The sequence below is a fragment of the Drosophila nasuta genome, chromosome 3 (genome assembly GCF_023558535.2).
Source record: "Drosophila nasuta strain 15112-1781.00 chromosome 3, ASM2355853v1, whole genome shotgun sequence".
In the NCBI taxonomy this organism is placed as follows: Eukaryota; Metazoa; Arthropoda; class Insecta; order Diptera; family Drosophilidae; genus Drosophila; species Drosophila nasuta.
Window position 1 is genome coordinate 22,954,759 of NC_083457.1, and position 15,075 is coordinate 22,969,833.

General features: G+C 38.4%; 3 protein-coding genes across 4 annotated transcripts in view; all 3 read right to left on the reverse strand.

Annotated features, from left to right (window-relative positions):
• Positions 1-4,237: 4,237 nt before the first annotated feature.
• LOC132794098 (salivary acidic proline-rich phosphoprotein 1/2) lies at positions 4,238-5,090 on the reverse strand. The gene is made up of 2 exons (XM_060804349.1): positions 5,033-5,090; positions 4,238-4,965 (listed from the first exon to the last, which is right to left on the reverse strand). The coding sequence occupies exons 1-2, from the start codon at positions 5,088-5,090 to the stop codon at positions 4,238-4,240; spliced, it is 786 nt and encodes a 261-aa protein (XP_060660332.1).
• Positions 5,091-6,334: 1,244 nt separating this feature from the next.
• Positions 6,335-7,450, reverse strand: LOC132794099 (uncharacterized). Its single transcript, XM_060804350.1, has one exon. It carries the CDS (start codon positions 7,448-7,450, stop codon positions 6,335-6,337), a length of 1,116 nt encoding a protein of 371 aa, XP_060660333.1.
• Positions 7,451-8,902: 1,452 nt separating this feature from the next.
• LOC132790373 (zwei Ig domain protein zig-8) overlaps positions 8,903-15,075 on the reverse strand; it is a 77,613-nt gene continuing 71,440 nt past the window's right edge. The window contains exons 5-8 of one of the 2 annotated variants that reach the window (XM_060798870.1): positions 14,007-14,126; positions 13,834-13,930; positions 12,328-12,425; positions 8,903-11,501 (exon numbers count right to left, since the gene is read on the reverse strand). In XM_060798870.1, the coding sequence (XP_060654853.1) occupies positions 11,194-11,501; positions 12,328-12,425; positions 13,834-13,930; positions 14,007-14,126 (623 nt within the window). In that variant the 3' untranslated portion in view covers positions 8,903-11,193. Of the gene's footprint in view, positions 11,502-12,327; positions 12,426-13,833; positions 13,931-14,006; positions 14,130-15,075 lie in introns of both variants that reach the window. The other variant, XM_060798869.1, reaches the window with a different exon arrangement.

Consider the following 15,075-nt stretch of genomic DNA (forward strand, 5'->3'; position numbering starts at 1 on the left):
GGCCATAAGGTTGCTGCCGCTGCTGCTGCTGTTGGTGTTGCTGTGGCGTTGCCAATTGAGTGGCGGCAATCAATCTGTGCCCCCGGAATGTGTGTCAAAAGCCGCCTATGCCATAAGCAGAAGCAGTCCGCCTGCTCTCCTCTCGTCTTCTCTTCCCTTGCTACCTGCCACCTCTCAGACTCATTTGATTGACTGATTGACGGACTGATTGATTGACTGACTGTCGAACTGACTGCTTGTTGTGTCGCCTTATGCCACTTAATTGACGTCAATCGCATTGGATATTTTTTTTTTGTGTTGTTGGCTAAAAATCACAGCTCGTTAGTCAAGTTTTGTTGCGTCGTCGATTGAATCCAATTCGTAGAGCATGTTGCATGCCACATTTTGAAATAATTTTCAAAAAGCAGAGAGTGAGTGCTGTGTGCTGTGTGTGGTCTAGGAGTATGAAATTTGGCAATTATTAAATGACACACAACTGAAGAGGGTCTTCAACAAGCAGGCGCTGCCACGCCTACTTTTGTTGTGCCTAAGCCACAAATCAGTTTTACCACCAAATCAACGACAACTACATGACAGCTGAGCACACACACACACAATGTTGCACTCACACCATCAGAAACTTATTTCTTACTTCGGTTCAAGTTGTTTCTCTGCTGCCTTTTAAATTGACACGGCTCGAGTGTAAGTGTGTGTGTGTCTCTGTGTATGTGTGAGTGCTGCTTAATGATTATTTGACGCCATATTTGATTGACGTTCCACTGTCTGTGTGTGTGTGCGTTGCTCGTTATGTGTCTCTGCTTCCTAATAAATATTTCTTATTGTATATATTTGATTGTGCGTACAACTGTCTCTCCGTCCATCTCTCTGTCTCTGTGTGTGTTCGTGTCTGTCAGCGTTCAATGTGTGTTGGTGTGTATACGTGTTAATGGCCGCCACAACCACAGGGCACTTATCAATTTTTCGCCTTAGCCAAAATGACACTTAGGGCGTGTGTTTCTCCACAACTGACGCAGTTCCTGACTGCCTGATTTCCTGCCTGTCTGTCTGCCTGCCTACCATATTATCAAGTATTCCAATAACTCTTAAATGCCAGTTCGTATTTGAGTGTGACAGTTATTTTTCGATGACGCAATGCTGAACGCAACTAACGCCAGTTTATAATTGCTTAATTAGCATTCGAATCAATTAAACGCTTGTCAAGGGTCGGCGAAAGGTGAGGAAATTGGGCAAAGTTATTTTCATAATGAGACACAATTCGATTTAGAACTTCCAAGTGGTGATGGACTTTGAAATACTCTGTATATGTAAAAATATTTAGAAGACATTTAACGTGAACGGTACTCACATAATTAGTCATGTTTAACAGTGATTTCTTTGAATAAAAAAATGGTTGATTGTTAAAGAAGACAAGCAGTTAAAGCATAAGACAATTATATTAGTTAATGTCCTTGTGAAGATTGTAAGTAAAACATGTACGTAATGTTGGTTATATAGATAACCGATGATTATTTAATATTATTATGTAATATAGTACAGGTTGACTAACTTAATTAATATTAAAAAAAACGTATTTTTAATATAAAATTTAGTTAGAAGAATTTATGAAAGTATTATTATTAAAAGGATCCAATTTCAACAACCGTTTTTTGTCAAATACAATGGTTTCTAAAAACTTGAACAATTACTACCTACTCTTGTCTGAAATTGACTCTAAATGTCAAGCTATTTTGGTTCATGAAAGAAATATTATTAATATTTAGGTGTTAAAATGCTACTGATTAATAGTATTAAATCAATGTTCTACTCTTTATATTGTTACTGATTAGTACCCTTAAATAGCATTAAAATATTGTCAAACTCGATTAAAACCAAATAAGTTAAACTACAAAACACACAGAAATACTTTACTTATAATCATGACTTGCAACTATTCTAATTGCATGGTATTTTATGTCCCAAATACTTGACATGTTTATTATTAATATGAACAACTATTTATGGTGATAGATGCTTATTTAAATAAGAACATTTGGTGAGAATTATATTTTTAGCTTTGGCATTTGCAGTTAATTGTAGATTATTATTTACATTATTCTATTTCCATGCCATTCACAATTCAACAACGAAAATGAGCAATTGATTCATAAAATTTTGTTGCATAGTTTGTGTGTTAACTGTTCAACTAATTGTTAACTACAAATTGAGCATATTCCTTCCTTTAATCAGTTTGCCATCATCCTGTCTGTCGCTTGAGCATTTCACGACTATTCAAGTTGAGACTTTGCCAGCGCCTGCAGCGATTTCTCTGCTCGTTTTCAACGCTTGTTCACCCATACGTGAGTCTTGTTGTATGCGTGTGTATGTGAATGGACATGTATATGTGTGTGTGTTTCAGTATATGGATAAACTATGTAGAGTCCTTGAAAAATATGTAAGCCATACAAGCGTAATGCCAGCGGCTAAAAAAAGTTAACAGTTGACATAGTTTAGAGTTGCTCGGCCAGACGATGGGCGAAATAGCAAGGGAGAAGAAGGAGGGGGAAGGAGGGGGCGAGGTTCAACAGCCAGCATGCAAAGGCCGTTGAATGTGGAATGAATGAATGAATGTCTTAATAGCGTGTCAGGCAGTTGTTGTCGTTTTTGTTGTTGTTAGTGTTGTTGTGGTAGTTGCTGGATGAAAATTGGTGCCAAACTAAATGAATTTAATTGCCGCTGGATATGAAAGTAATTATTTTGCTGTAGCTCGAGCATAGACACAGCAAGCGGGGGCGTGTAAATCTAGCAGCTAAGAGAAAGCGATGGAGATGGAGGCTGAAGATGTGGATGTAGATATGGATGCGGATGAGAGCCAAGCTCAGGCAGCTAAAACGCAGCGAGGCCAAAGGCGCTTGTCTCTCACTCTGGACATATGTGTGTGTGTGTAAGTGTATGTATGTGTGTGCGATGTTTGCTTAATTGTAGATGTGTGTGCGGACTGCAATCGATGCGATGCTGCACTTGCACTTAACAGCAGCTGCACTGACGTAGACAAGCAAATCGAGCACACACATACGACCCATCAGCCAGCCAGGGAGCCTCCTCTTCCTCCACCTCTCCTAGTCACGCCCCTTGCAGTCCATGCACAGTTTGAGAGCAACTGCAAATTGCCCCGCGGATATTTTGAGTTGTTCTTTAATTTATTCTCTTTTTGTGCGTTGTCCTTGCTGTTGTTGTTGCTCTTGTTGCAACTGCAACCCTACAAAAGGCAACCATGTGTATTGCCGCCTATGTCAATGTGTGTATATGTGTGTGTGACAGTGTAATGTCAGTTGTTTACATGGCTGCCCCTATTTTCTTTTTTTTTTCGTTGTTGTTGTTGTTTGTTGCCTAGATCAAGTTTTTATGCTGGCATTCGATGCTGCTGTTAGTTCGCAGACCTTGTAACACTTTCGATCACACCCGATTTGCGAGCACCCATTGCAAATTAGCATTCAATCCGAATGCAATTTAAGTGCAGTCGCAATTAGAATGTTGCCTGTTGTTCGTGACGATTAAATTTATAAATTTCTTTAAAATAAATATAATCAATACAAGTTGAAAATAGGATAAATGAAAGAATTTAGTCGAAGTGCAATTCAACTTAAATTTTAATGTGCATGCTAAATGCAAATAACAATTATATAGCCTGCAAACATGATGGTTAACATGAATTGATATATATTTCATTAAATTAGTATCAATTTAGACACTCTAGACTTTTGTTTAATAAAGAACACTAAACCACACTCCTTTTTTTCAATTATGTTAAGAAATAGTAAAACTGATCTAAGAATTTAGTAGAAAATCAATTCGAGTTCTTTTTTTTCAGCTGAAGTAATTAGAAATAATTCTGCCAGTCTGCAAACTAAACCAACTATTTTTTTAACTTTGTGCCAGCAGGAAATGTCTGTAACAGGCGAAGGCGGCATCTCCGAACCCATTGAGTACATATATTCATGATCACCGTTAACAGTCATATGAACATCTAGATTTCCGAGACTATAAGAGATAGAAATATAATTTTTCCAGACAGCGCAAGTTATTTTTTCAGTTTGTTTAAAATTTTTGCAACGCCTACTAGTACTTCAGCGATATACCAAATACAACCTTCTATAGTTATATTATAGTATTTTTCCGGTAAATAAATTTGGTATATTTTTAGAATATGGTTTTATTGGAAATGGGTAACAGGTATCTCACAGTCGAGTATATTGAGAATTCAGAAAAATCCTTTTGGGCAATCTTCTTTTTTGGGATCACAATCATCTTTCGGTGGCTTGCTGTGAGGTGGGGGACCATAGGGTCCATATGGGCCAGGTGGTGGGTAGTAGATGGGATACCAACCCCAGAATGGTGGTGGATAAGGTGGACGGTTGGGATAACCGGGTGGATAGTGACCAGATTGGTGACCAGACTGGTGGCCAGATTGGTGACCCGATTGGTGGCCAGAGTGATGAGGCTTTGGCTTTGGCTTAGGCTTGGGCTTGGGCTTGCCGCTGCTACCGCTGTTTGCGCTGCTGCCACCGATGTCGCCACCCTGCACCACCAGTGTGCAGAATGTGGTCGTAGGCTTCTGACCGTGGTGCTCATGTTCCTCATTGCTCTCGTTTTCGTTACCGTTACCGTCACCGTTGTCTTGATTGTCATCATCGGAGGGAGCTTCATCGTGGTAGTGGCTCAGCGATTTGCCACCATCATCGTCATCATCAGTGGAGACCACGCAAAGTGGATAGACTTTCTTGGTCTTCTTCTTGTCAAAGTCAAAGAAAGAGGGGAAATAATCGGAGGAGGACAGGCCTGTCTTGTGAGCCAGATGCTTGATGCCATTCAATGGACTGCTAAGCAGACGAGCCTCAGAGACTTGACCCTCATCGTTGGTCAGCTTGAGCAGCTCATCGTACTCCTCACGCGTCACCTGATGGAAACGCAGCAATTGTGCCCTAGGAGCTGTTGAGTGTGAGAAGGAAGCGGGTGTTTTTTTATAGGAATCATTTCAATACTTTGTACAACTCACCAGCATTGGCTGCAACTGCGCAAAGCACGATCACTGCCACAAGTTGTAGGATCTTCATAACAGCCTTAGCTCAGCGGTCGCTGTGATAGAATAACTTTCGTCAGGCCTGACAACATATTTATATCCGACTTTTGCTCTCGCTGATTTCGTATTGACTGTTTTGATGGCCCTAAAGTGCCCATTGGTCATTATCATTCAAATCAGTTGGAACTTAATAGTGTTATTAAACTGCCCCGCCCTTGAGCCAACTTAAACTATACCAAGTTAAGCAGCGACAATGTGGGTATAATTTAATCGCTGTTCCACATTCTGTAAGAATTCGCTCAATGATGATTTCCACTTGAATGAACCAAGCCCCTAATTGGTTATTCGCTTGCTTTCGTCTGGGCCCCAAAATGAAAAAAAACACACACAGAAAACATGAAATAAAATAAGAACATGGGAACATGAGAGATTATACTTAATAGTCGATGCCTTTATGCGATAACTGTTTATTTATGGTCCATTTCGCTCAACGAGCAACGGCGAAATGCTTTCCCATTCAATGGCTTGCGATCTAAATATTGTCTTGGATTTGTGCCATCGATTCAATTATAAATATGGCAACACGAGTAGCTCCATTTTTGGTTTTGGCCTACAATAGAAACAGCATTAAGGAAACTCCATCTAATAAAACTCTTTTTAAGTATTGCAAATTTAAATTGTATTATATTTGTCAGTTAATCACAGGTCAAGTGGACTCTTAGATATTATATTTATTCTGGTCAAACAAGGGATTCAAGTTTTACTTTTCCCATAAACTTCTTCCTTTGTTTAAGTATTTTGGAACTCGTGACTTTACCTAATTGAGTTATTCCTATTGGAGAGAATTTATTGTGAAGAAACTGTGTCATAGCATCAATTGGATAAAGCTTGATTTTATAGCTTTTTATGTCAGTTTTATTTTATGAATTTCATGAGAGTCAGCTCATATTTAGAAGATTCTAAAAATAGTGTTTGGTTAACTTTGTGAAAGATAGATGTAAAGATTCATCTTTTGACATTTACTAGAATTTTTTCGATCACTTAATTCACGAAGTTTTCTATAAAAACGTTTTCTATAAAATATTAAATCTTTTCAAAGTTTATTTTTGGAATCAAACTGTTTTTATCTTTAAACTATTAATTTCTTTTTCAATTAACATAAATGCAATTTTTCAATTCGACTGCAATTAAAGTACTTTCATATAAAACTTCAAACAGTTTTCCAAGTGTCGTTTATTTTTCTATATAATCAAATTATTAAAGAAATAGGTTTAAAAACTAATGGTAATATTCATTTTCATAGCTTCCATCCACATCGCCATCGACTTCATATGCCTCCTCGTCTTCGTCTTCCTCCTCCTCAAGTGCGGCGGTCTGCTCGTAAAACTGATACGGATTAAAAGGTGGTGGAGGGGGTCTGTAGTAAGGGGAAGAAGGATAGAATGGCGGCTGGCCAAAAGATGGTGGAAACTGGCCATAGCCGGGCTGATTGCCAAAGGAGCCATAGGGATTGAAGCCATCGTAGGGATTCTGATTGAAGCCTCCATAGGGATAGCCGCCGCCATAGGGACTGCCATAGGAGCTGCCATAAAGGGTTGGTGGGAGAGGAGGTGGGGGCAAACCATAGGGGTTGTATTCACGGGAGGCACCAGCCTCTGATTTCTTCTTTTGCACCTTCGACTTGGACTTGGATCTGGTCTTGGGCTTGGGCTTGTTCACTTTGGGCGCGGGGGTTGTAGTGGCCACCAGTTGCTCCTTATTGCTCTCGGCAACAATGGGAACTGGCTCGGCAACAGCTGGAGCAACTGACTCGTTGGTTTGTGGCTCAATAGGCAGCTCTTGCTCTGGCACAACAGCAGCATTGTTTTCGTGATACCAGTAAGGAGCAAAGCTGGGATTGTTAACAGCCGATTGCGACTCTATTGCCGGGTCCTTCTTCAGCACAACGATGCAATTGATGACAGAATCCTCATCGGAAAGTTCCTTAGTCTCCAGCGCTCTTGGTTCGGTTGCATCTACAACAGCGTCCGAGAGACTGCGCTTCATCACACATAAAGGCTGGCCATCGAAATCGATCTTTGACTGCTCCGAACGACTTGTGGTGGTCAGTCCAATGATGCGCAGCAATGAATTCCAGCCGTTGTCGAGACTGTTGCGTACGGCGGTGAATCCAGCGCTGGTTAAGCGCGCCTCGGAGATCAGATTCTTGCCATTGGTAAGCTTGAGCAGCTTCTCGTACTGTTCCTCATTGATGGGATAGACGCGAACGAGTTGCTCCGCCTTGGGTGACGATTGCTCCACTGTCTGCTTATCCGTTGAGGGTGCCGCTTGAAGGCAACTCAACGTGGTTAGCACGAAGAGCAGGCTCAGATATCGAAGCACGCTCGATTGCATTGTGAAAAAGCTGTGCAAAAGCTTAAGATACTAAGATTCATTTGGCCTGCGACGGTTTTATTTATACATTTGTCCAACAAAGTGAGGAGAAAACAACGGTAAATATTAGCCAAATATTGCAATTAACCATAGAAGTTGAACATGCGAGCAGCGATTTCATCCATTTTAATAAATTAAGTAGTCTGTAATCTGACACACATTCGAGATCGAGTCAATGAACGCATTAAAGCCCAGCTCCATCAACATCACTCTGACCACAGCTCAGTCAAGCCATAAACTGAACTAGAGAAGTTGTCATGAGACTTGAAACTTGGAACTGGTTGTCAGAGCCTATGACGACAAATGCTAATGAGCATAACGAATTTGTCAGTCGCAAATAGATTAAAAATCATCGTTTAGCTCGATTGACATCTGATTGTGGGAATAACACACTAACAGTTCTTTAATTTATGTGCATACGGTTCCATCGCCACCTCAAGATACTCTCACAACGAGGCGGGCACATTGATGTGTTCATGTGGCATACAGCTTGTTTCTCTGAACCGGATCTGAATTGTGTGAAAAGTAACAAATATTTACTTTCATTATGTGTGTTTAATTTTACTGATTGAAGGGAGCGCTTAAATTGTAAAATTTATTCTGAGAAATATTTTTAATCAATTTAATCTGGGTAAAAGTTTTATCTCTTTTACCATTAGTGAGATTCAGATTTGTTCTTCTTAAAAAATTAAAGATGTTATGTATTTATCTAGATATATGTCAGTAATATTCTTTGTATAGTTTTACAACTAATGGTATTTATATATTCTGTTTTTTTTTTTTTTCTACTCGCTTTGGTTTTGGGTTAAATAGCTGAATGATTGGCTCGATACTCCATCACATGGAAGTCTGTTAAACTGCGATGAAACGAAGAGACACAAATATCATTTTTTTTTTAATTTTTTTAAGTGTCTCTCTGATTCAGATTTGAATTGTGTGATAAGTACCAACTATTTACTTTCATTATGTGTGTACTATTTAAATGATTGATGCGAGTGCTAAAATTGTTTGTTCTGGGAAACAATTTTGTCGAAGATTGTCAGGGTGAAAGTTTTTCATTTTGTTTTTTTATTTTAGCGAAATTAAGATACACCTAGATTCATTGTTTTCAAAGAATGAAAGGTGATCTCTATTTAACTAGATATACATCAGAAATATTTTTTGAATAGTTCAACACCCAAGAGTAGGAGAAACGACTACTACGACATTAATTACGAAATTAAAATTCTTCAAATGTTTGCATAGTTCCACTACAAAGAGTATTTCAAATTCGAAGATGTTTGTTCTAATTTTAGTTTTCTTCTCTTCGTTTATCGATATTGGTGTTCATTTGACGAGGGATTTGCTCAATGCTCAATTATCTGAAATTCTGTGAAGACGAAATAAGACACACCGAGTTTTTTGTAATTTTTCTAACTCATAATTATATTTCACTTATTTAATTTAAATTATGTGTGTGTGTGTGTGGGTGTATTTGGTATGGTGTGTGTGTATGTAAGTGTACCTAAACAAATGCTGCGACACATATGAATAAACACTTAGTTTATTGTACACATTTCTCTTTGTTTGATAGACTGTCATGTTGCTTACAGTTAATAGATAAACTGACACAATACAGCTTAAGATATGCGTGTATGTGTGTGACAGTGTGTGAATGGGTGTCTGTGTATGTATATCTTATGATTCTGTTTATATATATATTTCTTTCGGTTTATGCTTATTATAAATATTAGTTATCGTCTGACCATTTAATGCAAAATTAATTATAAGTAATTTATGTATTTACAGAGTGTTTTCATTACTTAATTATCTACGCTTACAAACGCACATACACACGCACTTATACTCACACATACGCACACCCACACACACAGCTGCACTCACATACACACAAACAAATCGATCATTTATACCCAACAAATCTCGTGTCCTGATTTCCACTCTCTGTATCCATTTATTTTTTGTTTTATAAAATTCTCACTAACTTTGTCTATTTGTTGTTGCTGAAATGTTATTTATATATATTTTTTGTTGTTGCTTTGTTTTTTTTTTATAAATAGTTTATTCCTTGTCTGTTACTCGTTTTGCTGTAGTTTGTGTTGCCAATTTGTGTTTTTGTTTTTTTGGTGCCGCAGTTATCCAAATGAAAACAGATATAACATTTAAATTGTATGTAGCTTTTATGTTCGATTTTATTATTATTTAAGAGTTAATTAAATCTACAGTTTGCTACTAATGAATTTATTTACAGTGCTCGCACATTTTCATCAATTTCCATCGATTTCCAGCCAATCACCACTTACCATCAATTTTCATTCAGCTTGCGTTAAGCACAATTATAAATCGCATTTCCATATGCTCTTCTCTTCAATCAGCCAAAACTAATTATCTCTCTACCGATGCTCTCTCTTTCTATATATATGTATATACATGGTACTATCGAACCCAAATTGGAAAGCTTTTAACAAATTTGTTCAACACGAATTTCTCTACCAGTTTTGTTATTGTGTTTTTCATTTTCATTTGCGTTTGCGTTTTTGAGTGTGTTTCTATGTGACAATTTAATGAGCCCGATAATGCTGATGAATTGGGTAGCTAGTGAGTTGTTAAGCAATTATATAAATTCAGATTGATTTCGTACTGTTTTACCCTAGCAGATAGTTTTCCACTTTGAACGTGGGGATAAGAACTAATCGAGTGTTGAATGATAATATGGAGCATTGAATTTTGTGCAAAATTATAAAGCCAACACAATTTCAATTTCTAATTTAAATTAATGGTAAATTAAATTAAATATCTTTCAATGTATAAAAATATATATATAAAATACCTCATCTGCCAGGGTTTGCTAAAAATCAACTTGCGATGTTCTTTTATGTAGTTTTAAATTTGCGATTTAAATGAGCAAATCATATGAAAATTTTGGATGCTACTCAGACTAAAATAAACTTTAAATATACGGATTTGAATACACTAAAAACCTGCGGAATGCTATTTATTTACAGCGAATAATTTGTTGTATTGTGTTTTGGTTTTCAGGCTAATCGAATAACAGTGAGCGACAGAAGTTTGTATACGATCGACTGACTGACGGGGCTTGAATATGAAGCATATTTATAGCTAGTAAGTCTTAATTCATAATGAGAAATGTCGGTAATCTGTTTTTCTATTGGCAAGTGAAGTGGTGTGCCAACAAATGCGCTAAGTGATCACAAAATGTGTTTTATCTGACAATATTAAGATAACAAAATACTTACATCAAAAGAAATATTTATTGCAAATTGTGAATTACTTTTGTGACCACAAGTGCATTTGCTGTTTGCTGTTCTACAGTTGGCTTAACTCTTAACTAGTTATCGATATATGTTTATATATAAAGAGATACTTATTTATTCTGATTATTTTGTTTGCTTTTTATATATATTTTTTTGTGTTGTTCTCCATGGTTGATTCCGTTTTTCGTCTGCTTGGCTAAACTTACTCGAAATCGCTTAAAGTTAGAGAGTTTTTTGTTATTCACTAAGTGCATGTTTATCTTTAGATACGAAATCAATGCGATCCGATTCGATTCGATTCAATCATGTCTTGAATTTAACTAAACTGCAGCTTTCTTATATCATCATTCCCATCATCATCGTCATCGTTATCAATAGCATTGCGATGATTGTAGAGTTCACCATCATATCCTTGGGGGTTCCATTCCTTCATCTCATGCACTGCACAAGCCGTCGACTATCGAGGCGATTGCTGGGACGGGGGCGGGCATTAAATGTAGTTGCTGTTGCTGCAGCTGCTGCTGCTGTCGCTGCAACTGTTGTTGGGTAGTGCGACAATTGCCTCGGTGGCAACTTTGACAGCTGCAACAGCGCGGCCATTGTCTCAGACGTCGCACCACTCACATACCAATGCTGCAGGCAGCAGGAGACGATGCTCAGCAGCATGCAACAAATTCCGCAATAGAAACTGTTGCTGTTGCTGCTCGAATTGTGCTGCATTGCCGCCGGGTGTTCACCTGACAATAACAAACAAGAATAGAACAACATATAAATGTCAACATGGATGATAATAAAAGTAAAGTGAAAGTGAAAAGTGCATTGTTAGTTGTTAATTGTTAACAAGACTCCAGTGAAGCGCATGCGTAAACGGATGCAATTTAGCTGAGCAGCTCTTCAAGCAATTGCTGTCGTTGTTGCTGCTCTGATTACCTGTGTCAGGGCAGGTTCAATCGCCCCAGGGCATAAAGTCACACACACATAAAGGGGCATCTTCTTGGCTCGCATCAGAGCACTGATAATATCGACGACTTGCTATTGCTGCTGCTGCAGTTGCTCCACTTTGCCTGTGCGCATTTCCTGTTTGCCAAACAAGCAACTAACAACATCGACAACAACAACAACAACACGTTGTTATGTGTTATATGCGCACTTGAGCACACAGAAGCGGTTGCTGCCTCTGCTTCTGCTGTTGAAGTTGATGTTGTTTGCTCTATATGTGTGTGTGTGTCTTTCCACCTGAAGCAGCTCTTGATTATTGGCATTTCAGCTCACAAGAAATAATTTCCGCACTTCTTTCATACAGTGTGTTTTCCCTGTTTTCTCCACGTTCCCCACTTTTCCCCACTTGCGAACACTTCTTTCGTCTTCCCTTGTAGTTGGCATTCAATGCATTCAGTTGAAATGCTCAAATTGCAATGTGCGCGCTCTGCTAACAGGCAACTTCCTGTCATAAACATGCAAAACTGTCAAACACACAAGTACACACATACATACACACACTGACATTCGCATACTCACGCAGACACACACACACACACACATTCAGTACACACACATACTCACCAATAATTACGTGCACGTAGACGCTGGAGGTTTTTGCCACAGTCGGCACACAGGTGTAGTTGCCGGTGTCGCCGGGCATGGCACGCTTGATTTTTAATCTATGGAAAAACAGTGAGAGAGACAGCAAATAAATGAGTGAAAGGGATAGAACGAAGCATGCACAGTTGGTTAGTGGTGGCTGAAAGTGAATGCGAATTGCGAATGCCAGCAAATGAATAACCTACTCTATGCCAGGGCACGGTGTAGCTGCCACATCAAATGCGCCTGTCTCCTGCCCCCTTTCTACCCTTTCTCTTCTCCTACCAATTGGAGGCAAACGTTTTGTAGCATCAACATTAAAAACTTTTGCTACTTTATGGGCGCGTATTCCTCTCTCTCCCTCTCTTCTATAGTATCCTTTGACTATGAATCTGACTCTGATACTGATGCTGATGCTGACTGCTGCTCTTATTGCCCGGCATCTGCATTTTATGGTCGACAGTGTCGTTAGTTAACGGCATAAATGCACAATGAGCACATGTAGCCATGTATAGCCATAGGGTAAACTCTCAGCTAACCAACCAACGAGCTACGAACACTGCACTTCAGCTACTCCCTGCTTCGTGTCCTCTTCCTGTGTGGACAGCAACTCTGCGACTGTAACTTCCGAGGGTGACAGCAAAAACTAAGGCAAATTAAAAGTCACACACGGCTAACTGCAGACAATTGTGTACGATATTATCCGTAGCTAGTTTATACGCTATGAAATACCCTTTGAGCGTCAGATTTAGTAATACAACAAGAATTTTATTAGTATTGAAAATAATTTCCCATTTAATGACTTTCAAACCGACTTTAATATATTTTTAATGTCTTTTTAATTGTCTCTCTTATTGTTATTGTTATTTACTTTTTCTAATAATACTTTATCTACTTATTAACTTAACATTATGATATTTATTATTTAACATCTTCTCTTTTATTAAAAATCTTCAATATTCTTATTTTCTTCTAATAAATATTAACTCTACATTTTCTACAGATGTTCTGATTATTTATTACTTATGTAATGCATTTTATTTATTTATTTTGACTATTTTTTCTTTTTAATTACTAACTTTAAATTTAATAATATCTAAAATTCTTTTTTCCTTCTATTAAATTTATACTTTGTTTCCTTAAAGAAGTACTTTCTTAATTAATCTCTGAATTTCTTTATTTACACGAACATTTTTATTGCATATTATTTATTAAATTTTACTATTTTCTTTCTTTCCTAAAGTGCTTCCAGTTTTCGCTTCAAATGGCTCTCTAAAGTTTTCTACTCAAATATATCCTGTAAAATTGAAAGCAATAGCTAGCATTCTCACTTCTTTCCGCTTCTCCACTCTTTGCATGTCTGCTATTCTTTGCAAGTGGAATTGTACTTTACATTTCCGCTTTACAATTTAATTAAGTGCTCGACATTTTAAGGCAAATACTTGAAATGGATGTTCGAGTCGAGCTTTGTTTTGCAATCACACATACCTGGAAGTCAGGCCATCCGACCAATCATCCTCAACTCGTATCCTGGCCATGGAGCTGTCGATTTCGTTCTCGTTCTTGCTGTCGAGCATTTCGCTGCCTGCCAATTTGGAATGAGCATTCAAATTAAATTGTTTTCTTATGTATGTGAGTGGGTATACATTACGCATACGCACCTTTGTACCAGAATATGTTGCCCAGCTCGTGTGGGCCTTGCATAATTTTGCAGGTTAGGTTAATGTCGCTGCCCGTTTTAACCATCAGATCGCTGGGTCCAAAGATTTCCGCTTTGAGCTCTGCTTAACAATGCCAAGAAAAGGGAAAGGGAGAGAGAGAATGAAAAAAAGAATGCAGAACAAAAAGTCACTTAAGTTGAGAACACATATACAGACACAAAGCGCTGTTTGTGTAATGATAATAATAATAATAATGTTAATGATAACGCCCGACTTGACTGTATGCCTCCCTCCATCCGTCTAACCGTCCGACTTTCTGTCTGTCCCACTGTCTGTCTGACTGCCTACTTTATTACACAGACGCGTGTCTCTATTATGCTGGCGATAAGCTTTTGTTATGCCATATAAAAGCCAGCAGCAACCACATACACTCACAGCGAAAAAGTGTGTGGGCGAGATACTCGTACTGAATGCGCACTCATACGCCCCGTTGTACCTGCAACGGTTATTCTTTCTGCGTTTGCCACAATGGGGAATTGTCTAAAAAATTTGCCGCTTTTCATTTGCAGCGAGCGAAATCAAAGTGTCAACGCTGAAGTGCCTTTTGTTGTTAAAGCCAAACTGTCGAACGATTTCAATTGAAAATGGAAAATTGCTTTGGACAGCACGCCAAATAAGATTTTCGGTGCGAGCTTATGACTTTCGACTATCCCGCCCACGTATATACATTGAGCTAAGAGTCTTGACAGTCGCTGTAATGGAAAATGTCCCGATTGAATTGAGCGATGGTGACTTTAAGTTTAACATTTTGTTGCCTCATTGCCACTAATGTCTGTAAGCGCTTAAAAGCGAACACCAAAAACTAGCACACACACACATTCGCAATTTGCCGCGTCACTGTTGTTGCAACAACAGCAAGAACACACGTTGTTTGCTCCACTTTTGAGCAGCGACAAGCGTGCACCACGTTTTTGCGCCTTTGCAACTTTGGTGCTAAAGAACCGCAAAGCCAGCGTAAATAAATTGCAACCGACGACTTCAACGGCAACGGCAACTGCAAATGAAAGTG